The sequence below is a fragment of the Camponotus floridanus genome, unplaced genomic scaffold, assembly GCF_003227725.1.
Source record: "Camponotus floridanus strain SB8 unplaced genomic scaffold, Cflo_v7.5 scaffold12, whole genome shotgun sequence".
In the NCBI taxonomy this organism is placed as follows: Eukaryota; Metazoa; Arthropoda; class Insecta; order Hymenoptera; family Formicidae; genus Camponotus; species Camponotus floridanus.
In genome coordinates, this window is record NW_020229237.1 from 991,653 (window position 1) to 1,017,237 (window position 25,585).

Below are 25,585 nucleotides of genomic sequence, written 5' to 3' on the forward strand. Positions count from 1 at the left end.
TAGCATAGATTTCTTCCAAGGTCTTAACGTGCAGTAATTTATGATAATCAATAAAAAACAAGGTCGCTCTCTTTCTTTCTCTCTCTCATATATTTCTCCGATTCGAGCGAGACATTGAGAACGAAATTCCGAAAATATCTCTAAATATAAAAAAACAATAAAATGTTAATTGAAAATTAATACTTACATTATAATATTTACAAAATACTTGATAATGAATACGAGAGGGAGATGTAATTTGAAGGAACTCTTTTTATTGTACGCGCGCATTGTTAAGTTGTGTACAATTATGTTCATCGAACATGCATCTCGTCTAATAATACTGTGCTGGAGGTGTTACAATTCATGTAGAAGTTAAAATTAAATATCAATTAAATAGAGCGTCATTATAAATAAATTATAGGGAGGAGGGGGTTGTTTAATCTACGAATTATTTTATATTATCTGTGTCACATTACACAGTATATATATTACTTACACAAATTCCCTTCTAATGCGATTCGATCTCTGCGATTAATTAACGCTTCTTCGATACGCTTATTGTTAATTACAATTCGCAGACAATCAGTATATTAAAGGATAATTTCCGTAATGGCGTGGAATAGAGTACGATTTTTATCAGTCAGTTTTCTGTTACATTAAAAAACACTTGTGTGAAATTGAGTTTAGATTCTTTGATAACATGCAAAATCTACGTCATTCTCTATTTTCGCAATGAGAATTAAAACGAAGTTCTCAAAAGTGCGATCAATGTGCCATTTTTTAATAAAGACTGAGTAATTTTAAATGACGTCGAATGAAGTAGAAGATCGAATTACTATCTCGTTTAAGGATTTTCCGTTTCCTGCAGAAATCAGATTTAATTTTACTAACAAAGAAAGATGATTACCTTTCTAATACGTTCGCAGAGATTTGAAGGTAGCAGGGAGATCTGCTCCTACATTGTGATTGCCCAGGAGAAATTTGTGCCTGGTAATCCCGATTTCAATAAGAATCATATTATTAATCCTCTCGACTTACGTCCCTCGATTGATTCTTGCGAGGCGAATAACTCGCGCGCGTCTTCGGACGATGAATCCCCGGAGCTAATTTCTTCTCTTATCGTTCGAACCGTGGGAGACGTATTATCATGATACTTTTTATCGATTTTATCGTCGACGCAACGAGGAAGAAAATCCGTATCAGTCTTTGACTTTCGCCTTTTCCTCTATACGTCTTACTTGCAAACCGTGATCCATTCCTCCACCGTGCAATTTTGACACTTTACCATGCAGCACCAGCGAAATTTGCAATGGCAGAGCTCCGTTCGTCGCTGTCGTACCACGTTGTAGCCTCTGCCGCAGCACAAATTGGCGCATCCGTCACCGGCGGTGCTGGTCTTGTTGCACTTGCGACCTGCGGTGCCCGCGATGTCGGTCGTCGGGTCCCGTTCGCAAAAGTTGGGCGATTTCTGATAGTAAAAGAGCTGTTTCGCGAGATCCCGGGGCTTCCTCCTGCGGCCGTCGCGATGCTTCCTCTGTCTCGGCCGATCCGGCCGCCTCCGACGCGATCCTCGAATTCTGACCGACGGGGTCACGCTGCCCAGATTGCTCTGCGTCACCAACACGGCGTTCCGGAAACGTTCTTTCAAGATCTTGCCGACTATCCGGAAGTCCGGCGTGACCTTCCAGCAGGTCTTCAGTTCGCACGAGCCGGACATGCCGTGGCACTTGCAGCGTATCTGCATGTTGCTCGCTACTACCTGCAATCGGGTCGCAATGTTTGTGAGATGATTTAAAATGGAAAATGTGAATTATTTATGATCATTATTTTTTTTTATTTGACATTGAATGTAACTAAAATAAACATAAGATATTATTAAACTCAAATAAGATAAATATGAAGGAAAAATAGGGTGGTTTTAAAAAGGGATTTCTCTCTCGAAGAAATTTCATATTTCGATTAAATAAGATTCAGATCAATTCAAAATTGATCAAAGAATCCATGGAAAATACATAGAGAATCCATGGAAAATACATAGAGAATCCATAAAAAAGAGCACGACCAAAATTGCCTTATGCATTCACGATCCTGAACAAAATTGCAAAGAAGCCGCTTTCACGTTCGATTGACTTTGTATAAAACGTCTCTCGTCTTTTTCATTTCTCCCGCGAACCCGAGTCTCTTTTTCACTCGTGGCCTTCAATTCGTGGCAGAATCGAATCCCTCCTTCAGATTGCGATATCCGCGATGCCGTCGTTACGATGTCGTCTGAAAAAACGCCGGTTCTAACACGCTGTACAAACAGGTACGAGTCGCACGGATGCGCAGGGTGGTCAAGAGGGCAAGGTAAGGGACAGGAGGGGAAAGAAGGAGGGCTTAGTTTCTTTTAAACAAAGAGGTGTCGCGTACAAAACAGTTAATGAGTCTACGGCTGGGTGGTCCAGCCCGAGGCTTCGTCTTAATAACGTCGAGGCGAGAGAGCGAGCGTGGAGAGGTCCATGGAGGAGAGGAGGAGCTTTCTCTCTCCTCTTTGTTCTCTAACTTTCCTTCTCTTTTTCCACATATACCTTTCTCCGTTTCTCCCCCTCCCTCTCTCTGTCTTTCTCTCTCTTTCTCGCTTTTTTCGCTCTTTTATCACAGCGATAGGAGGGAAGGAAGAAGACCGCGCACATCGCTAAAAAAGTAAAAGCCGGCGAAAGGGTAGGAGGGAGAAGAATCGAGGAGAGGAGAATCGCACGCAGGATAACTCGAAGCTCTCTCACGGACCCACGCAGGACGGCGTGCGAGCTACATTATTCGCGGACGGACGTGGCACGCGATTGCGAATTCGCTTCCTCCCCGTTTAACGGTACATTTCTTGCGCGCGCGTCTGTGCTTTAAGATTTAAGATGGCGCATATTATATTTATCGTGGGATACTGCGTGTATATGTTCGAAAGTTATACTATAAAAGACGAGTTTTCTCCCATTATAATTACCTAATTAATTAACCATAATTTAAAAAATGCAGTTCGGCTTTTTTGGTCGATAGGATCGTTCAATGTTTGCGTGTATAATCCACATAAATTGATATATTAAATGGAGTAACTAGAGAAGAAATTTTATGAACATTTTAATTAGTATTTTTGTCTTTTTTTAAATTTAAATGCTATATCAAAAGATGCGTATAAAATGTTAAATTTATAGATATATACGAATGAACTACATATCACGAAGTTTTATATTAAATTTTAAAAAATCATTTATTACAATTTCGAAAATGTTAGAAACGATTAATTCATTATAATTTGTATTCTCCTGAAATAAAATAAAATATATATCTCTAATATATTTTTTAGATACGCAACTTCACAATAAAATGAAAATAAAAACAATACGAGATACGTAATATTTCTTCTTTTCGTATCTCTTCATTAATAACCATTCATTTCCAGAATTTAACGACGTCAAAATTGCGAGAGTAGCACTTACCAAACGACCGGCTTGATTATTGTGTAGATTCACCGTAGACTGTATGTCGCCGACTTTCTCCCGCGTGTCTAGGAACTGTCTCGAGAACTCTAGGCCGTAGTCGAGATTGTGAGAGCAGCCACCCCACTTCCATTGAACGTCTTTGGCATCCACCGGCGTTTTACCCTTGTAGCTCGAAGGATCGCAATTGCAGGAAACTAGGCGACCCATGCTGCAGGTGCGAGCCACATTGTGAGCCACACCAGCGGCCAAGATCGCGTACGCAAACGCCGTCTCTCTGTAACCTGTAACAGATCGATAATTAGTTCTCCGTTCACCTCCCATTCCGTTTCGACGATGGTGTCAAAAAACGCGAATCTCTTTCACAACTCTCTTTCACAATTCATCTATTATATTATAATAAATTGATGTACAAGATATATAACAGATATATAACAGATCGATAATTAGTTCTCCGTTCACCTCCCATTCCGTTTCGACGATGGTGTCAAAAAACGCGAATCAACCCTCTTTCACAATTCATCTATTATATTATAATAAATTGATGTACAAGATATTGTTTTTTTTTCACGCGTTTCTTGCTATTTTTTTCTCTAATAGAAATATTGAAATATTAATATAAGTTTCCAGATATAAATAGTAAACTTGAAAATATTCACGGATTAAATCTGATGATGACAAGTAGATAATGCAAGCTTATTTAATATATCGTACGTCACGTGCCGCGTCGATCTTTCTATATAAATGGTGGAGATGCGCCGACAGGTAGTTGGAGATGCGACGCATCCGAGAAAGATCCGTAGTTGTCTCCGTTAGCAAATTGCTATCCGTCGTCGGCGACACCGATGGACACGAGGCGGATAATATACGCAAGACTTGCGCTCTATCGCATTCGCTCCTCTCGCCTCACTCTCGAGTAAAGACAGAGATCATGAAACAGCGGGACACCGGAGGAGCTTCCGTAGAAGGAACTTCGGTAGCGAGTTCGGGATGCGACGGGCCGACAGACAGACAGCCATCAGGCGCAGTTCAGAGGTAGATTATTCAACCGTCCGTCAAAACAAAGCGCGGCCATCAGCAGCGGCGGCCGGCGGGCACATCCACATGTCCGCATGTATAATATAAACGATTTCGCGACGGGGTGCCCGAGAAGCGATACGATGCCAAACGTCCCTGCGAGAAGTCCGTCTGCGAATAAATCGCGATTTCTCGCCCGATTCTTCGGAAATCGCGAACGATCGCGTATAATATTAAAACGATCCTTTCCTTGATTCTTTTCACGTCGACAGGGATATTTATTCGAACTGAAAATGAAGAATTTTAATGTTAAAAAGCTGATATAAAAATTATACACGATTCTTTATACGTTGAAAATTAAATAATTTCGTAAATATTGATTTCTCCCGATTATAATGAGCTTATTAAAGAATTATGATGATATGATTTAGCATGATATAAAACAAATATCAGCGACAATGAGAGGTCTTTTCGAGATCGCTGTCAACTCAGCTACTAGATCAGCCGAGAGAATGGACCTGTTTAATCGTTTAGCATAGAAGGTAATCGGACAGCTGGCAACTGATTACGTCGCTCCTCGGAACGAAACGCGACGACGTTGAAGAGACTTCTTCGTGAATCCTGGGATCTCCAGGGCATTTTTTCTGAGATTCCCCGAGTCGATAGAAATGTCGGGAACCCCAGGGTGGACCCACTAATTTTCGGCGCGCACCATCGAACTCGATATCGCGACTCGATACCAAGGACGCTAAAGCGCACGCTGAGAAACGCGCATTGCTCGCTGGAATGAGACAAGGGAGGTCCTTTATATGGTTATACGGTGGGAGGAGTGGTTGAGAGTTTTCGCTATATACGGCTATTGGCAGCAATGGCTGCTTTATAATGCAGATAGCTACCGTGCCGCGAAACCGTCGCTGTTTCCCGACAACGAAAAGGACGGAGGGAGCGCATAATAAATCCTCCGCGGAGAGCTGTACGTCTCTTCTCTCAGGGACAGCGGAGAATCCAAGGTGGAAGGCGGGGGAAGAATCCCGTGGAACGCGCAGCGATCTCTGTTCCTTCGCTTCTCCATCGTAGAGGTCTTGACGTAGCGACGTAGTGACGGATGGTGGCCCCGCGCTACTCTCGCGTGTCAGGCCCGAATCGCTATTTAGATAACTCAATAGATAGCGACCGGGAGGTCCCAGCAAGAATACGACGAGTGTCCTTCGGGAACCGATAGTCACAGAAGACACAAATCAAACGGGTTCAACGAAACCATTCGATTAACAAGCGTTTTCTTTATACTTCTCTTTTATCTCCAAATTACTCTTACTGTTACTATATTAATTTATGTATGATATATAATAAATAATTAAATTTTAAAAATCAAGAAAATATCTGCGAAAAATACTAAAATTATAGGTATACTAGATTTATTTTCTCCTCTCATTCAGTATAGATCAATAACTAAATTCTTTTATGAAATTCAGTTATTTTCTATACTGAATGAGAGGAGAAAATAAATAATTGGAGATTACTATTCGTATATATTGTTACTTTTATTCGTTGATATCATATTATGAATAACATAAAAAATTAATAAATTGTTAAAATTTATATTATAGAATGTATTGTTTCGTATAATTATTTTAACCATTTAATGCGTTTAAGAGATTCGTATAAGAATATGTCTTTTATAGATCGGAAATAAAAATATGTAAACTGTAGATGTTCAACAAATTTATTCCATCAATGGGATTATTTTGAGATCGATTTGAGTAAAAATCTTGTTTGACCATTTTTTAATTAATGTATAAAATTATGCAATTTTGGTTTATATGTATTCACTACTCGTTATATAATATTTTTGCTTCTTAACGATGTTTCTTACCGAGTTCTATACACGTTCGAGCTCATTTTTATGGAATCCTTCGTCGTCAGAATTCGCTGTTCGAAGGGTCAAAGAATGAGAATCAATGGTTTTAGAAATAGAAGAAAGAGCTTTCATCTCGACGTTTTAGGCATTTCCATATTTATAGCTATAAATCCTGTCGACGCGGAGCATCATTGCGGTGATTCGGTGTCGGCAACGGGTCCGTCCTTCTTGTGTGGGCTTCACGGTCCGGTCGGAGCGGTCGAAGATCGGTTCCGTGTACTTTTCATAATACATTAAGTCGTTTTGCCGAAACCCGACGATAGGCGAGAAAAGTCGGAGCAAGAGGGGCGAAGGGAAGAGCAGAACCGCGTTGAGAGCAACGAGAGGGCAAGAGGACCGTGTCCGAGTGACTTAGCTACAAGCGGTTCTTGTCGAGATGCCGGACCCGGGGCCCGAATTTGACACGGTGGATTTCTCGCAAACCGTCTTCTCTCTCTCCACCTGGCCACCGGTGGACCTTAAAGAAGGGGACGGTGGCTGTTGGCCGAGGGACAGTGGAGGTACGCGCTTTTCTCGGAAGCTACTGCCCTCTGACTCGAGAGCCAAAATCTAATAACGACCGACGGTTGTTGCCGATGTTACGGATAATCGATGAATCCAACCTTTTTCGCGTGCTTGGTCCCGCGCTGGGACGAATGTAAGGGGGTTTTTGTCGCGCGCGAAACATCCGTGCGATTGATGCGACCATTTGAGATTCCTCCGCAGAATGGCATGCCATTCGTGCAGCGGCTAAACACATTGTATACACAGGGAATATAAAAAGAAATTTATACAATTTTATACGCGATAAAAAGCTACGTTCTTTACGACGTAGAAATTTGAAAAAAATCATTAAATATATAATTCGCTTATCTTACACTTCATTTTTCCATCATAATAATAGCATCTAGTTAAAAAACGAATCAAGGAGAACGATGGGAAGACGATATTTACGAGGCGATTTTGCGAGAAAAGAAATTAAATTCGTCGGAGTAAGTACCGAAGGTATCTCGTTAGAATTCCACGATTGGTCAGGACGGGTCGCTTTACATAACTCTTGAAAAAGTCGTGGAATCGACACCTCCTCCCGTTCTCGCGGGCAAAAAAAGGCGTACCGATCCACGGAGGCAGATAACAAGGGGCCGGGATGCGGGCCCCCGGACATGGGCTTAAGCTTTCAGGTCAGGTGCGCCCGATGTCGCGCTCTCGCGCATTCGTCCGACACGATATATGTTTCCTCTTTCGGCGCACGTACACGCCACGACGAATTTATATGTCACACTGGAATAGGCCGACCGCAGGGTCTTCTTATGGAATTGGGACAGGTTTTCGGAGTCTACCGCGGGTAGGTTACGCCGTGCGCTTTGATTTAAGAAAACGCGTCGCTTCGCCTCCCCTCGCCATCAACGCGACGTCGTAAAAGATTCCACTTTGTATTATTCCCTCAAGAAACACGTACGCGATTACACGATGAGGAATCATCCAGAATTTTTATCCCCAGACGCGAAATATCATCGAATAAAATTTTCCGGATCAGTTTGCTTAGCGTGTTTGGTACAGCTCATATATTACACGTTGAGTAAGTGAGAGTAAAAATATTATACTATTTTTTGTGATGGTTACAAAATCTAATAATTAATAATTATGTCTATAAAAGAATATACGTTGAATTTATAGCGTAATAAAGTATTTTGTTTGTGACGAAAATCGTAGATTTGAATTTATTATTTGAACAGTTGGCTTTCTTATCTTGGCCAAGATGGACTTATTTTCGTTCATAAAAATTATCTTATGTGCATAGAATGATTTAATTATATACTCCGAAAAAATTACCAAGGAACTTGTTCCTGAAATTACGTTGTTCCGAGGGATCTGCAACGCATGATGTAAAAACTTTCGGCTGCTTTCGTATTGTTTTTCACATAATTTTATCTGTCATTTCTCGGTTCTTTAATGGAGTCTTATACATTTCGTTCATTTGTATTTATGGCGCGAACCGCGACGAATTTAATGATCCAGGAAACATTAATTCGCCATTAGCGAGCCGGCAGTTTATTAATCACGCGTTCAGATCTGATCAGATAATTTCGCTCGTTAAGTATTCTTAGTACCTCGTTGAAGAAGGACGCTGTTCTGTTGAATTCTGCTGCTAGGTGTGAGGGACGAGCAATTCCACCTATGCCACATGAACTGATACTGACACTCAGATATGGCCATTTGCAGCCCCTCCGTCGCAGCTACGGTAACATCGGGATTTTTATAGCAAAGCTCGCGTTGCTCCTTCGTCAATCCCGGGATGCCGCTGCAGACGACGTTGCTGCGGCTTCTCTCCCAATCATCCACGGAATTGCTCATTAGGCTAACTGCGCTGAAAAATATAGTGAAATATTAATCATTTCTTCGCCAAGCGGTTACGATTACGATAATGGACCGCGTCATGATTAAATACGTAAAATGAGCATCTTTTTCATCGAGATTAAATGAACTGAGAGACGTATAGGCGAAATAAATGCGACCGCTTTTATCTTTGATACAGAAATCGCACATCATATCGAGCAACGTAGTTACATTGTTTCAGGCTCCTTATGTAAATGCAAAAAAATCTCTGTAAAGCAAGGAAACCATTGAACGCGATATGGAAGTATAAAAAAAATAAGTCTTTACGTTTTTCAACGAGTTTTTACGGTTAATAAAATATTATCGATGGACGCTCGTAATTAATTCCATCAGATCGGTTTAAATCGCAAGTTTCGAATAGCGAAGCGAATAATTTTCTCACGGGAGTGGTCGATCGATTTATGTGATTTTGGCTTCGGAAAATCAATGATCTTTTTTCAATCATTCATAGCTCTCTTAATGCTTTTATTCTCTACTTGTTCCCGATTGTTAGAATTTCATGGATAATCATGATGCAGCAGACATTTGTTAAAGGTACTTTTTTCAATTTTCGCAACTTTGATAATTCTTTCGATTATCAGGTATTCGTGCGGACATGCAACGTGTGAAAACGTTGGTTAATTCCCTTGACGCCTTTCTCGGAATATCTCGCGGAAGAGAAATTGCTTTGCGTGTCATAAATCACCATCTGATTTATCACGTGTCCGAAGGTTTTCACAAAATCTCCAATATTAATTTTAATAAGAAATTCTTTTTCTCTACATTGTGTAATTGAATACACTGTTGCTTCCCCATCGTCAAATCTCGAGAAAATTACAGCATCTCATGAGAAATTAACGAAGGAGAAAAAAAAAACGTGTAATAAGCTACAAGTATTTACCGCCAAGTTAGAACCCGCATCCTAGTCTTTTCATCGCCGTTATTTCTCTTCCCGGTTGCGAACGTACATATTAGTTTAGCATGTGTCGAGTGTAATTAGTGACGACGTGCGGAAGCACGGGAGCAGCCGGTCAAGCTCACCACCTGGTTAAACTCGCGAAACTGATTATCGTTGAGCTCTTCGCGGATAACGGTGCGCAAGCAATTGCACTATGGATGATTACCGGTACTTAGATTGTAGGAAGCATCGATATTTTACGATGAATATCTCAGGAAAAGAAGAGGAACAATAAACGATATTTATCGACATGCTCTTTGAGATAACATTCGATTAATTGGCACTTTTGCTTTCGATTAGAAAATTATATTTTCTAATGTAACATAATTTTGAATTGGTAACAAATAATTTTGCAAGTAACTATATTATTTTTAATTTCTATTTCTATTTAAATACGATAATATGTATCTTAATAGCGATGCCAAATTATTATTTAATTCATATATAATAAAATATAATTGACATCTCTGTTTTAAATCGCGATTTCTAAATTTTGCTTGGACAGATGAGGACTCTCGCCTGATGGAATCGAATAATATATATTTTAATAGCGTTGCCAAAATTGCCAAATTATTATTTAATTCATATATAATAAAATATAATTGACATCTCTGTTTTAAATCGCGATTTATAAATTTTGCTTGGGCAGATGAGGACTCTCGCCTGATGGAATCGAATAATATATATCTTAATAGCGTTGCCAAAATTGCCAAATTATTATTTAATTCATATGTAATAAAATATAATTGACATCTCTGTTTTAAATCGTGATTTCTAAATTTTGCTTGAACACATGGGGAATCTCGCCTGATGGAATCGAAAGCATTCGTTGCGTATCAAAAATCGGAACCGGCTGCATCTCTGAATCTGTACGATGCAGCACTAATCGCGGTCTGGGGCACCGATTTTATGGCTGCACGCGCACTTTTGCGCACGCGTGCACCGCGTACGGGCGTCCGCTTTCTTTCGACTTTACGAGGCCGGGGTCAAGAGGTGCGAACGCTCTCAAAGAGCCGATATAAAACCGTTTCTATCTTGCCGTCTGTTTCTGCCATAGCGCGCCCTGCGAAGGGAGCACGGCAGAGAAGAAGGCTCGCGCGTTCGGCCCCTTCCCCTTACATCATGCGTATCTTGCTCCCATCCCCCGCTTGGTCGCGATAACGGCATTCATCTCCTGGAAGAGGAGCTCTTAAAGCGCTATCTTAAGCGACGGCTGCTGCCTAATGGTCACGTATTACGGCGTACCGGGTGTTAATTAATTTCGAGGTGGAGAAAAGAAACGATAGCGGCATGCGTGCGTGAGTGCGTGCGTCGAAAACGTGCGTGGGTCTATCGAAAGAAAGAGATAGGAGGGTTGCCGGTTCGTTTCGTTCGCTGCGAGACCAGCAAAGTTGTCATTTCCTGTTACCGTGTACTTTACCAAAATGCTAGACGATTGTACTATTGGGATTTTTTACAGCCTTTTTAATAGCTTGCCGAGTATTTATACAGTTAATAAATGGTAAGCTATAAACTAGACTTTTATCGAATTTGGTTGGGTTAACATTCCGCTTTTCTGATATGGATTTAATTTTTTTAAACTGAAATGTTTATTTTAAAACGGCAGAATTTCTTAAGATTTGAAAATGCTCGTACTTTTGATAGGTTATCTGTCGTAAAAAGAATTCTAGCGATGCGTGCATCTCTTAAGCATTTTTATAATACTCAAGCTAAAATTATCATTTTAAAATTAATTGAATTGAGTTATTTCTCTTTTTCTTTCTCTGTTTTTCTCGACGTATGCAATTTATAAAGAATGGCAAAAAGTGTAGCAAAAGTTAAAAATTTCCTGCGGTACGTTCAGTCAAGAGAGATAATAATTTTATGAAAATGAACGTGCGTCGTTAACATGCGAACATATGGTCAAATATTCCTATCGACGATCGTGAAACTCGCAAGATTGGTCAGCAGCGCGAAAAGATCGCCGTGGCATCCTTCACGATCATTAATCTGCTTGTAGCGTCTCTCGGAGCGGTTTATTTTTTTTTCTTTGAAGGGACTCTCGGAGGGTCCTGCAGGATGTTACGGGTGCAAGGCTCTCCGCGGGTCGTCCGGTTATCTGCGGGTACAAATTAGCGGACGAGCTTCTTCTAAAGTAAAAGCTGCGTATAGCACCCGCGTGAACGAAGAAAGAGGAGCAAGACGAAGAAGAAATTGACGACAGCGAACAAGGACGGGGAGAATGGGTGATAACAAGAAGAAAAGGGAAAAAAGGTACCCGATGATACTACGTAGTGTGGGAAAAGAACGACGGGGTTTTAGGGTCGTCGAGGTTATTGAGAGCTCCCATTACCAGTACACCGTTGCAGCATTGCTATCTTTCGCGCTATTGATGATCTACCGAAAGCAGATTAATGATCTTAACTCCTCCAACAAATTACGGAAGACACCGAGTACCTGCGGAGGAAGTCGGATTGTGTATCCGAGAGATTCTTCTGCTACCTTTCGCGCACACGTGTGTTTCGACTTTCCCCCGCTTGTGCATGCATCTCACTCTGCGATTAAAGTATGAGGCGAATACGTGAAGCAATTATTTTACCGTATCGCTTATAGCGACCGTGCAGAGCTTTGTTTACTAATCTTATTATCAGCAATTATTCTAAATTATGCATGTTTATTCTATCAAGAACATAATTTCTTGATCAAACATGCCTCGCGATGTATACATAAAATGTGCAATTAAAAATGGATGAGAATTTATTGTATAATATTTTTCAAATTTTTCTTACAAAAATTCTTCGCTATGATTAAAAAGATCGGCGCTGTTCTGTGAGATTGATTAAGAGTTCACATCGAATAAATTAAAGATTAATTATTTTACGATAAATACGATGCGATATATTATCAATTAAGAATTACACTCATTTAATGCTACACTTGGAAAATGAAGTAACAAGATGACGTAAGCGCAATTTCTTGCGCAAACGCTTGGCATTGCGCTTTTAGCGGCCGTTATAATTCCATTTTGCTTCGGATCTTCAATCTCATGGGAACCCGCTGGGCAAATCGGAGACGAGATACGCGAGCGCGTGTCCCGCATTTTTGCAATAATCCAAGGGATCGCACAAGAATCCAAGATGGCGACGATGCAGGGGGAAAGAGAGAGAGAGAGAGAGAAAGAGATGCGCGTATTTTATTTAATCCCCGTTCCCCGTTCTGCTCTCGGAGATGAGGGAGGGGAACACGGTACGGAATTTCACATCTAATGGGATATATCTAGTGGGAAGAAAGAGAGAGAGAACTCGCTTTTTTTCACTATCCGACTCACGAGAATACCTGCGGTAGATATCGAGGTGCCTCGCTCTTCCCTCGATCTTTACGAGAGTAAATCGATTTCGCGGCGAGTACATTGTAAGGAATGCGATAGTCCGCGAATTACGTTCTGCAGATGGTATCTAATGCATAAGTTACGACGACCTGTAACTTTGCGATAAAACAAGATTCCCCTCTAGTTCGTCAATTCCCCCAGCGATCTCTCGTAAAATATTTCGAATTACAAAATCTTCTTTCCTTAATAAATCGTTAAGTTTCCGTGTTTATTTCTCGTCTCCCTAATAAATATAAATTTCCTGAAAATGATATTGCATCCGAGAGACTGCAAACCGCGATTTATCCATTCGATCGTTATGTTATCGCACTTCTATAAGTTCTAATTCTCGATCATATTTTTCACGTTATCTGAAACGTTGTCTTAATATTATTGATCTTACCGAGTTTCTTTCTCTTCGCAATTAAATTTAATGTATCATATACAATAAATCAATATAAGATAAAGTTTTAATTTTGAAGGAGAGTTTCATTAACATAGTGTATAGTGCCTATCAGTTTATACTGATTGTCTAATTGGTTGTGAGACAATTAAATAAATTGATATTCGATAAGATTCAGCAACTGTACTTGCTAAGTTGAGAACTGTACTTGCTAAGTTGAGCTTGCTAAATTGAGAAACAGCTGATAATTTAAAAATCTGACAATAATGATTATATGAATAAACAGTCGTAACAGTAAATAAATGGTCTTTAACAGTAAAATAAAGTTGAGAAATATTTTAAAGTTTGCAGATTTTTAAATGGGCTTTATCGACTCGTAAGATGTTTAAAGTACACATAGCTCCCACACCAAACTTTGTCATCACTTTTATTCGCCACGATTTATTCGCGACGCGTAAATCCGCATCGCGCAAGAAGTGCCGTGTATCACAGGATATATTAGGAAAAGCTGTGTACACGTACGTGTCAAAACGTTGAGAATGCGTGTTGTCGTGCGCGCGCGAACCAGTTTATTGACTATTATATCATCAAAACCGTAATTCAATGCCGTCCTGCAAGTCCGACTCGTATAAGTACGTATGTGAATGTGCGTGAATTTACATACACGTGCGCCAACGCACGTCCTATTCCCGGATGCTAGGCGTAATTATTTACAAGAGGCAGCGTGGGTCTGAGAGAAGAGCCTGTCGCTGTTGACGAAGAGTCGTTCGTTGTGTATATATTTCGAGGACTCGTGGCGAATCATTGGCGATTATCGCATACGATATCTCACCGGACGACGACAAATGAGAAACGTTATTATCGAAATGCTGCGATTATAAAATTTATTACTTGACACTTTTATACCGGATTTTACGACTATAGTGCCTGATTGACAGTTCTACAAGTTTTGCTAATACAGCGAACTTTGTTTATCGACTTAATGATGAGAGAGAAAGGGAGAATCTTGAGTGTTGCATAAGTGAGAAGATGATCTCTAATGTAATATTAAATATTATTAAAATTATTTAAAATTGCTAAGTACACATTCTTTCTATCCTATTTGGCAAATAATATTTAATATTATTAATTATATTTAATTATATTTAATATTATTAATATTATTTATTAATATTATTTGCCAAATAGGATAGAAAGAATGTGTACTTAGCAATTTTAAATAATCTCCCATGCAATTTTGACTTGAAATTATTTGGCGTTTTTTAAGGATTTTTAATATAAAAAAAATTTTAAATTAATTATATAATCCCTTTTAAAATGTGCATTTGCTTTATTTAAATGCCTAAAAGCCACCTTTTTCAATTCGCGACGAACGCGCATTGTCCGAGAATCGTCGCCTCATCGATGACTTTTCGTAAAAAAAAGTCTGGTTTGGGGCTATCCCAGGACACAAGGCGCGATTAGTATTACGATTGAAGAGCCATAATAAAGATCGCAGCGGGATCCATTCTTCGTAATACAGAGCCCGGTTGGAACGGCCTATTTGCACTTCGTCATTGTGCATCCCTGGACCGCCGGATCGAAGAAACGCGTCCTATTGACGGATTCTTTCCGCAGAGGAAACCAAGAGAGTGGACGGAGCCAGGAGCACAGAAGACGCACCGGGGAAAAAGACGAAGGAAGAAGCCGGTCGTGCTACCGCGCTCGTAAATTTCTCTCGGCGAGATTAGACACGGCGACCGCTGCTCTCGTCGCAGCTTCTCCTCGGTTGTCCCGCGACATTGTCGTGCTCTTCGTGTACTTTCCACCGCGGGATGGACAACGTGAATTTCGTGAACGACTTCGCGATTTGAAGCGCTCCGTCGCAGCGGACGAATAAAGCCGAGCGAGAGTGACGTTTTGACGTCTGCATTATGGTGCATCGTATCGGAGTATCGTGTGGATCGAAGTATGAGGTATAAAACGGCCTCCCCAGAAGAGTATTCGCGGCGATGGTGAAGTGTGAAGTGTGACGGGGAGAAAGAAGAGGACGAAGAGGATGAGAGAGGAAGGATCGGAGAAATCGTGTATCGCTAGTCAATCACGAAGAAGAATGTATCAAACGTTTAAGCGAAAATAAATTGGCGACTTGAGAGTGGACGAACACACGTAGTGAATCATGAATATGTATAAGCCAACATGTGTATAATCTGAGAACGATTATACGCGTATAATCTTACAAATTTGATGTGTACAAGGGAGATGCTTTATTCTAATTAATGAAATTTACGTGAAATTGAAAAAGATTTGCATACTTCTTAGTCTTATCGAATTTAAATTTTTATGAATATCAAGAAACTATTTTCTATTCTAGATATTAATAAAGTTATATCAATAATTTCTATAATATGACAAATTTATCGATTGATTCGATAAATTTGTCATATTTTACTTCTAATTACCGACATAAATGGAAGAGCACAATGTTTCCTATTTATTATAGTATTAATTATAATAACTAATTAATAAATTAGATTTATATTATTAATTTGTAATATAATTCTCTCTTTTTGTTTCTTTTATGAGATTAATTAATGAATATAAAAATAATTTATATATATGAATTTGTAGATATAGCAACGATATCGAAAAATCGAAAAATATTCACGCTAAAGTTCATGTATTACAATCTTGACTCTAACAATCGTCATTCTATAAATCATACTCTAAACAGATAAAGGAATTTAATGTGTGATTATTGAATCGTAATGATAGTTACCGACGATGTTCGAAGAGAATCAACAATAGAGCAACAGCGGGACCGATTTTCGTGGCGATCCTGGACGGCGGTCTTTCGTATGCGCGTCCTGTACGAGACGGAGGCATTCTGTCATCGCCTCGAGGACGTTTCCTCTTCTTTGCGCGGCTTGCCCACTTTAAAAGAGTTGAGTGCGACCCTTCGTCCAGGGCTGCACACCCCTAGCACCCAAATGGAAGGACCCCTCGTTCGAGACGATGCTGAAGTTGCTCTCGTTCTTTCTCTCCCTCTCTCTTTCTTTCTCCCTTCTTTGCTCTCTCTTTCTCTTTCTCCCTTCGTATGCCTTTCTCTTTCTTTGCCTGTATTCTCCGGTCCCTCTCCTACTCTTTTCGCTGCGGTGCCTGTGATCAGCAGCCTGGCACGCGTCGAGGACTCCACCTCGCCCCGGGCACCGGCGCTTCTCCTTTGACGTTCCGTGCGATTCGAGAACTCCCAGTTTCGCTGCTCCGAGGGTTCGTTTCGAAAACTACCCCGAGACAATAATATTCCGCGGCGATCGAGCAATTCATCGAGGGTATGTGTCTCGATCTCGACTCTCGTGGCAGCTTATTGCGTCGGCATGCTTGCTCGATGACGTTTCGTTGACGACGTTCTCGAAACCTTCCTTCTTGTGACTCGTTTGTCTGGTAATGACGCTTCGTTATCCTTTGATGCACCACTTACACGTACGTTCTCTCGTTAAGGATACCCGTTGCGTTTATCGACGAGAGAACAGTATTTGACGGTCGAGAGATGTCGAGCAATTTCGCTCAATATTGTTAGATATACTTATCTTTGGAAGGGAAATACTGTCGATATTCTCCGAACGAAATATGGAGAACCTTAGCGTACTCCAAACTTCGTCGAGGTATACGATGAGGTCACTATCACTTTGTTGCACCGGCTCCCTCTCTCTTCTCGTCTTTGGCATTCTCTTCGGCGCTGGAGGAAGATTTCAGCATAGCTCGCGTTTATCTTGCAATGATCTTCTTTATCCGATTTGTACTGCAAAGTCGCGGATTACGGCATCTTTCTCGGCAAAATCTATCCGAAGATCCAGTGACATCTTGTCGTCCTTTCACCCTCTGTCCTAATACGTTCTAATACGCTTCTATCGCTTTCTTTCAATCTCTCGATGAAGGTGGAAAGAGAGAGAACTTGACGTCTCACTCGGCACTTCCGGTGTGTGTGCGCTCGCGGCGAAGTGTCAAGCTCAAATAAAAGAAAAGTCGCCCTTCGGATCCTCCTACTCCTCCCACATACGGACCATCACAATCTTCCCCCTTCCTCGCCTCTTAGCTACAGGTCCTCTTCCTCTTTCTCCTCAACCGCTTCTTCCTCTTCCACCGCAGTTTCCTCTGCCTCTCTCTCCCTCGCAACCGCGCCTATCTTTCGCTCCGCTCGTGCAAACAGTCGAATAGCAAACTTCCCGCGATCGTCACACACAGTGTGAACGATGACGACAGAACCAGGCGAGGCTTTGAAGATTGCGGAAGAGAAAAATGTGAAAGAACGGAGAAAGGAAGGGAAGAGAGATTTGATCCGCTTCGAGGGACTCTAGAAGCGAAGGTGTCAACGTATTCGATCACGTTTGTGAAAAATTTGCCGCCGAAGTCGAAGACAGGATTCGATTAAAAATCGACTGAGATTGTTAAAAAAATTATGAACGAGGAGATGATAAAAAATTTCGTGACTGTCAGGGAGCACAGTGTATGATCGGGACGTATATGATGATCGAGAGTAACCGTCCGATCTAGGAACGCGAGAAGATCGCGCACTTTCGTTATCCCCGTTATCCTTCCCTCTTTTCTGTTCGTTAACACGCTACCGCAGAACCGGAGAGATGGACAGAATCTGGACGATTCCACCTCTGTTCAAGACCGACGAGGAGCTGTCAGGAAGATCGCTCTGTCTATGATGAACTCGGTGCGCAGTGCGCGGCTACGGGGGCTCTCCTCGCCCTCCCATAGGGAGAGAAAGGAGAGATAGGGAGCAGTATAGGCACGAAGGAACCAACTACCCCCCCACCATAACCACCACCATCCGGACACGACCACCACCACCATCGACCACTACCCCGAGATTCGATATGAAAGACGAAGAGAGATGGACAGAAACGGAACTGGCTTGGACAAGGACGACGCGATGTTGAGAGGCTGTGACGGAAAAAGAGAAATAGCGAAGACAGAATGCGTGCGAGAAAGAGTAAGGTGGAAAAATGAGTGCACCTAACCTAACCTAACCTAACCATAGTTCGCATTCTGCATCTCCCTTTTTATCCCTTTTCCTCCCACCCTGCATCCTTTTTTTTCGCTTTCGGGACGGCTCCATTTCATTCTTGAAAAATTGCCTAAAATACCTTCTCTTGACGCAACAAGTATGCTAATATTAGCGATCTGAATTTTTTCGGAATTCGTTTATCGTGAAATATTTATTTTTTTTTTTATAAATTTTATTTATTCATTGCAATTTATATGTATATATAATGTCCTGACGCATTGCATTAACGCTATTTTATTTTCTATTTTATTATTTTCATGCGATTTTCAGTGAAGAGAATTTGTTATGTTTTAAATTTTTCGTAAGAAAATTTAAAATAGGAGGAAAAATAGGAGGATTTAAAAGAAATCATTTTCACTTGAATCGCTCAACAGAAATATTTTCCTACATCGACATTAATACTTGTATTAATAATACTAATGTTTTAATCAATATTAAATTTTAAATTATTTTTTGTATAATCGATTATTTGACGTTTCTTTAAAGAATTTCTTCAAAGCGCGATTTTTTATGTGTTTGTGTATATTTTTTATGATTGCCCTAAAATTCTAAACCATCGAATTTTATTCAATCGTTAAACAGTTATTATATCATCTTTTATTGTGCGAATTCATTCAATTATTTCGATATCACTTACAATTACTTAATTAAAAATTGAATGCACAGTTTATATATGTTTTCATTTCTTAAAGTGCATATTTTGCTTTGCTATGAATGCATATGAACAAGCAGATTATCTCCTCCATTCCAAAAGATCTCATTGCATTTTCTTGAACTCAGCTTCTGAGATTTATATCTTGCGCTGGACCGAAAGAAAGGAAAACAGACAGGAAGGAAGGAAGGTTGTCCGAGATCACATGACAGGATAAGTGGGAGGAGCGAAATTCCCCTACCTAACTTCACTTGGAGGGGTCAATCGGCATGATTGAGGTTTATCTTCCTCCCTTATATAAACTATCGCGTCCGCCTACGCTCATCCCCTCTATTCTTCAAATTTTTCCTTAGATTCTGTGATTTGTACAAAAGGTGTTATTTTATTAATCTTTTGCTATTGAGGGAAAAGAATAAAAGGCGATAATTGTCGTTTGTATTCGTTCCAAAATATTTAGTATTTTCCGCTATTATTTTTTCCGTGACTATTAGATAAAATGTAAGGGAATATACTCGACGATTTTTCCTTTCCCATTTTTCTGATGCGATATTGAGTTGCTTTTCTTTTTGAAAACAAAGCAGCTTACACTCGTTAGATGGCATTTCAATATAATAAACGCAATTGACAAGAGAAATGTATATTTTTAAAATATCTATCTTTCTTTCGTCTACATACATGCGCATAGTTCCTTTTCACTGTTCACAATCGGACATAAAAAAGCAGATGAGTACCTGAATCAGAATATTTATCTACATTACTACCTACGTGTATATTTCATCGTTGACTCGTTTTTTTCTGTATCCAATTAGCAGCGCATCCGATATAATATCCGTCGTAGGAAGATCGGTCGTTGCCGCGATCATGAGAATCGCGAGGGAGCAAGAGAACTCCCTGTATCTACGTCCCCCGTCTCTCGCCCTCTCTTTCCTTCGGGCTACCTCCGATTTCTCGTCGATGCGATATGCAAGTGCAGATTTCATCGACGTGGTCGCTGAACTGGCAATTAGCAACGACCCCGGCTCGTGTAGTCACCCCACCGCGCCACGTGGTCGAAGATCAAACGACGTCCTGACACAAAGCGCAGCCAGTTGGGGTCTCTTCCGATAATCGGTAGCGACGCCGTTCTTGTAGAGGACGGATGAATCCGCGGCGACTCGTTTGGTCACCCTCACCCGCGACCTTTGACCTATGCTTAATTAGGATCCACGTGCCGACGAAAAACAGGTGTGGGCAATTCGCCGACAATCGTATACGGTTGACGAGATCGTCGGTTCGGATAAACAAAAGTGCAGAAATAAATTTCTATCGACAAGAAATAGTAGAAAATTAAATTAATTAAATAGTATATATTATCCTTTCATAATAATAATAATAAAGCTTTATTTCCATTCAATCAACTTCCATTGACGTGTTATGGAAAATTTGTTTACTGACGAAATATTAACACGATAGTTTGTTTTAATTAATTTTAATTTTAGCGATATATTCATTCTTCATATTTTCTTCATATCTTTAAAATGTAAAAGGATGTACTTTGTTAGACTTAGCTTTGGAGCAGCTCAATGTATCTATCGTGATTTGACTGCAAATCAGCGCAACACTATTATCGCATTTTCAAACAACATACCTCGTGGCACCGTTATCTTGGAAATTATAGATAGATTGAGCGGCGATTTATCGCTAGATCATATTATCAACGCGTATATTGATAAACACGTGGTTTCTTTTGCCTCGCGGATCAATTCATTTTGCAGAGAAACACTTACTGCCAGTTTCGATATCTTGTACAGATAATACCATTCGTACATCTAGAGAAAGTCCTGCAAGTCCGCTTTTTCTGTGCTCGATTTCGTCTCTCTGTCTCTTTTTCTATCGTACCTTGTCGTGTACCTTTAGAGCGTATTCGCTGTCGTCTTATCAGGATGCATTATGCACTTATCGAGTGTCCTGACCATGGTCTTGGCACGCGAGCATCGATACGATCAGGTCGTTCGATCATCCTATCACCGCGCAATCGTGCATCGTTGCTCGGCAACCTAATTGGCCGGCTTGGAAAAAAGAGTACGAAATCCTCTCATGAAGGATAATGTATGAGAGGAAGAAAGAGAGAGAAAGGATGGTATCGTGCGCATTACCGATTTTTGCGGTACGATCCTCGCGAGATCCTTTCGCGATCCGGCGTTTCGCCCAAGCAAGCAATGTCCCGGTTAATTAAATGTTCTCGTAAATATTCGCATACTCGCGTCCGTGCGTTATTGCGACGCATTAGCGAGGGGGTGATTTATGTCACTGTAAAGGAGAAAGATTACTTTAGGATTGCCGTATCATGGCCGTAATTTATTGCACGATTCAATGCTAATGATCGTTTTCTCGAGCGATGTGCAATGAAAGAAGTATCTTTTCCACACACTCTCTACTATTTTAAACTATGTACACTCGTGTATGTTTGCAGCTTGAGTTATTTTAGCCAAAAGCAAATGTCTCTCACGATCTGAAATTATTTTTGTTTAATATCATACGAGAATTATCATTGAGAGCATTATACGCGGTATATCGAAACGGAGATAAATTACCGTGATTTTTTTTTATTACATTAGTATAATATTTATTACATATTAATATATTCACACTTTATTAAATATGAATTTATTTGCAAATTTTTTAGTGATATAATATTTGTAATAATATTAAATTATGATCTATAAATTTTATGATTATATTTTCGAATAAATACAGAAATTCCAATCATATTTAGTCGTAAGATATTTAACCACGTATGTAAGTTCTTTGGAATGAAACTGCATATATTGTAGCGCAATAATTGATTGATGCGCGTGCAAAGAGTAGTTTTATTTTCTCAAGGTGGCCATTACTGTGTCTTTAAAGGGAAGAGGAAGCAAAAGATCGCAAGAAAGGGAGACGCGATAGAATGGCGGTGTGAAAATCGTCGGTAATTGCAGTCGATCGCGTTCGATCTTAATTGAGACATCCGCCCGTTAGCAAGAAGCTAACTGCAGGAAGGCAATGAAGAAACGATAATAGGCGCGCTATCGTCTCTTCGTATAATATCCTGCAACAAAAGTCAGTGGTAAAAAATCGTTTATTTCGATTTTTACAAAATGCTTATCCTATGTTCCAAGAGTAGAGACTTCAATTTATGTGTGTATATGTATATTTAAATATTTTAATATTTTCTAATTATAAAGATGTATTTATAAAAATTTTGGAGAAAGAATAATGGGATAATTTTATATATATAATGGGATTTTCATTTTTCGATATTCTATTCATTTTTTATATTAATTTATATAATAAAGTAGAGTCATATAAATAAATTTAATATAAAATTCTTAAATTTTATGTTAAATTTATTTATATGTCTCTACTTTATTATATAAATTAATATTAAAAAATACATAGAATATAATCGAAAAATGAAAATCAAAAACTATTAAAATACGTAAAAAATATAGAACTAAAAGAAAACTATGAGAAGTGTCTTCAAACATTTCCTGCAAAAAGTGATATGAGGCACGAGAAAGAGAGACAATGGCTAACAATTTGAGAGATTTGCTCGTCATGGGTACGCTAGAAGTTATGAATCCACCGGCTTCCCTGCAGGGCATGTCGACGTAGATGGGGAGCACTCTGGAATGTTTTAATAATATGCATACCGGTAGAGAGACGAACTTTTGTAGTTCCGAGGGAAAGGGGTAGAGGAGAAGAGCCGATGGGGATGAATATGGTCGATCCGCGATACACTTTATAATAATAATAATAATCGTCCCATTCACTTGCATTAAGGATACTCGATTTTTCCCGGGCGATATTAAAATTCGCTTATTCGCGTGGGGTGAGTAGCTGTAATTATAGACTTTCACCTATTGCGTGTGGCCTGACAAGAATGATGACGTGTTTGAAAGATAAGAAGAGTGAGATAAAGTAGATAAGATAATTTACAGTAATCTGCACGAACAGTTTAAACTCGCGGCGTAATAAATTTCTCGATTATTATATGTATACAAGATATGTATACCTAATACGGTCCCGTCAAGGAGACCGTACGTTGATGTTTCTCCTAGTAAATGCCCGACATGATTTCGTCGTTAGCAAGTTAAGGATGTTCGCAATGCTGAACGAGTTACTAAACATAATCGATTTAATTGACGATGTATTTAATAATCACAAAAATATACTAAAGAAATTTGTTTTTTATGTATATTCTCTTTCAATGTAGCTATCAAACAAGCAAGTAAACCTCAATTTGTCTAAATATACATTGTAAGATTTTATTTTAAAATCGAAAATCGAAAATCATTAATTTTATAATACAAATTTTTTGTCTCTTGTTAAGTTTGCATGCGCAATCTTTTGAACATTATTTTCTCTTTAATTCTTTTTCTTTTCAAATTTTCCTATATGTATAAAATATAATTTTTTTATTATTATTCATACGTGATATTCACATTTTAAATACTATTGATGTTAGAATATTGTATGTGACATATTTTCCTTTAGAAAAATCGAGGTAATAGCTTAACGAAGCGTGAAAGGCATCGATTGGTCAAGCCTCCGACTTCAGTCAATTGTGACTTTACATATACGGCGGGGGAAGTATCATTTATTACTTAGTAATTCGCAATAATTCTATTCATTCGATTAGCGGGACATGCTGGATCAAAGATATTCCTTTCATAGTTCATCAAGCGCATCGTGTCACTGCATATTTTTTAAACAATATACAAAGAATTGTCGGTGTAATATCAGGATAACACGTATATAATTTTTGTCTTGCACTGTGTTGCTAATTGGTTTTTCCATGAATTCAAAACCCGGTATTTTTTGCAAGACAATGCTTATTCATAGAATTTTTCTCAAAATTCATTCCAGAATTTTACACAATGCCTATTCCAATACAAATAACCAATATTTTTGTGTGAAAAGCTATTTAAGTTATTGTTCAAATTTATTTAGAGCCATAAACAGACCGTTTATTGTTTATAGCTCTAACCGATCTGTTTATAGCTCTAACACAAAAGTTTTGAATAAGAATAATTCTGTCTATAATAATTTTTACTGCATATTATACGCAAAAAATTTTGGAAAATGTATATATGCGAAAATTTTTGACAAATTGAGAAATATATGAATAAGAAATTGAGAAATATATGAAAAAGGCAAAATATCGATGTAAATATTTTCAAATAATGTACGTTTAACTCTTCTTTTCTTTAACATAATTATATTGTATCTATTAAATTTAAAATAATTATAAAGTTAAAATATTTTAAATGATTGTCCATGCAAATTGCATTTAACATAATTATATTGTATCTTTTAAATCTTTGTATCTTTTAAATTTAAAGTAATTATGAAGTTAAAATATTTTAAATAATTGTTCATGCAAATTGCATAGATTTTTTATAATGTATCGATTAACGATAAAGAAATGAATCTAATGAATCTCTCTAATAAGTAATGTGCAGAAATTCTAGAATTTAATCCTTCGCGTCTTTAGCTTTCGAGTATTGAAAAATTTAACGCGGAGTTCCTTGACAATTCTGTTATAGAACTCAATGGGGAATCGTATAATCGCGAACCCCATAAATTAACTATTATGTCAACTAATAGGCGGCTGAAATAAATGCGATATTTACTCCGGAAGAATGAATGAATGAAGAAAATTACGCAGATGTTGTCGTGTCACGCCCCCATCTCTTCAATGTATTACGGTTACCCCGTTTGCAGATCGCTTCTACGCGAGCAAGGAACGAACTGCTGAAAGGATCGCTCGACATTATGAATGTTCCGGAAAGGAATAAAAGAGTACAGATCTCCCGTAAGGCCGCTGGGTGCGCACGCGAGAGTCTCGTTCCACAATATAGCACTATAATAACAACAATATTTATATATCTGGACTTATTTTTTAAAATGATTCAGAATCTATATCTCTAATATAGAAACAAGTACATCAAGCAAACAACAACATTTGATGTCATTAATAAAAATTAAAAAAAATTTTTACCTGAGGAAGAAAAACATTGTGCACAATCATTGTGCATAATCTCTAGTGATTAATGATATATCTTGTACTATATTATACTACAGCATTATTTTTACTACTGGAATTTAATTGGAGAAATGTCTAGTATGTCTTTCTGAATATTGTTACAACATGAAATCCTTCTTTTTATAATAATATTATTTGTCAAATGTTCATTGATAGAATGTCGACTTCGTTAAGAAGATGAAAACTTTTTTAGCCGGGAGGAAGCACGGTAGCTCAGGTACACATTATAATTTTCGCTGCACACCATACCTTGTGGTATGGACAGCGCCGAGAAAAGGTATCCATTGCAATGTATAACGCTCGATCGCACGATCGACAGGCCGGATACGCCATACATATCATCGCCGTCGTTTTTCCG

General features: G+C 39.0%; 1 protein-coding gene across 7 annotated transcripts in view; it reads right to left on the minus strand.

Annotated features, from left to right (window-relative positions):
- Positions 1 to 211: 211 nt before the first annotated feature.
- Positions 212 to 25,585, minus strand: part of LOC105258969 (protein Wnt-10a) — a 40,137-nt gene continuing 14,763 nt past the window's right edge. For 5 of the 7 annotated variants that reach the window (XM_025415385.1, XM_025415388.1, XM_025415386.1 and 2 more), the window contains exons 3-5: positions 8,478 to 8,734; positions 3,453 to 3,736; positions 212 to 1,741 (exon numbers count right to left, since the gene is read on the minus strand). In XM_025415385.1, coding sequence (XP_025271170.1) covers positions 1,217 to 1,741; positions 3,453 to 3,736; positions 8,478 to 8,721 — 1,053 coding nt within the window. In that variant the 5' untranslated portion in view covers positions 8,722 to 8,734 and the 3' untranslated portion in view covers positions 212 to 1,216. Of the gene's footprint in view, positions 1,742 to 3,452; positions 3,737 to 8,477; positions 8,735 to 16,207; positions 18,277 to 25,585 lie in introns of those variants that run through there. The other 2 variants (XM_025415390.1, XM_011270575.3) reach the window with 2 other exon arrangements.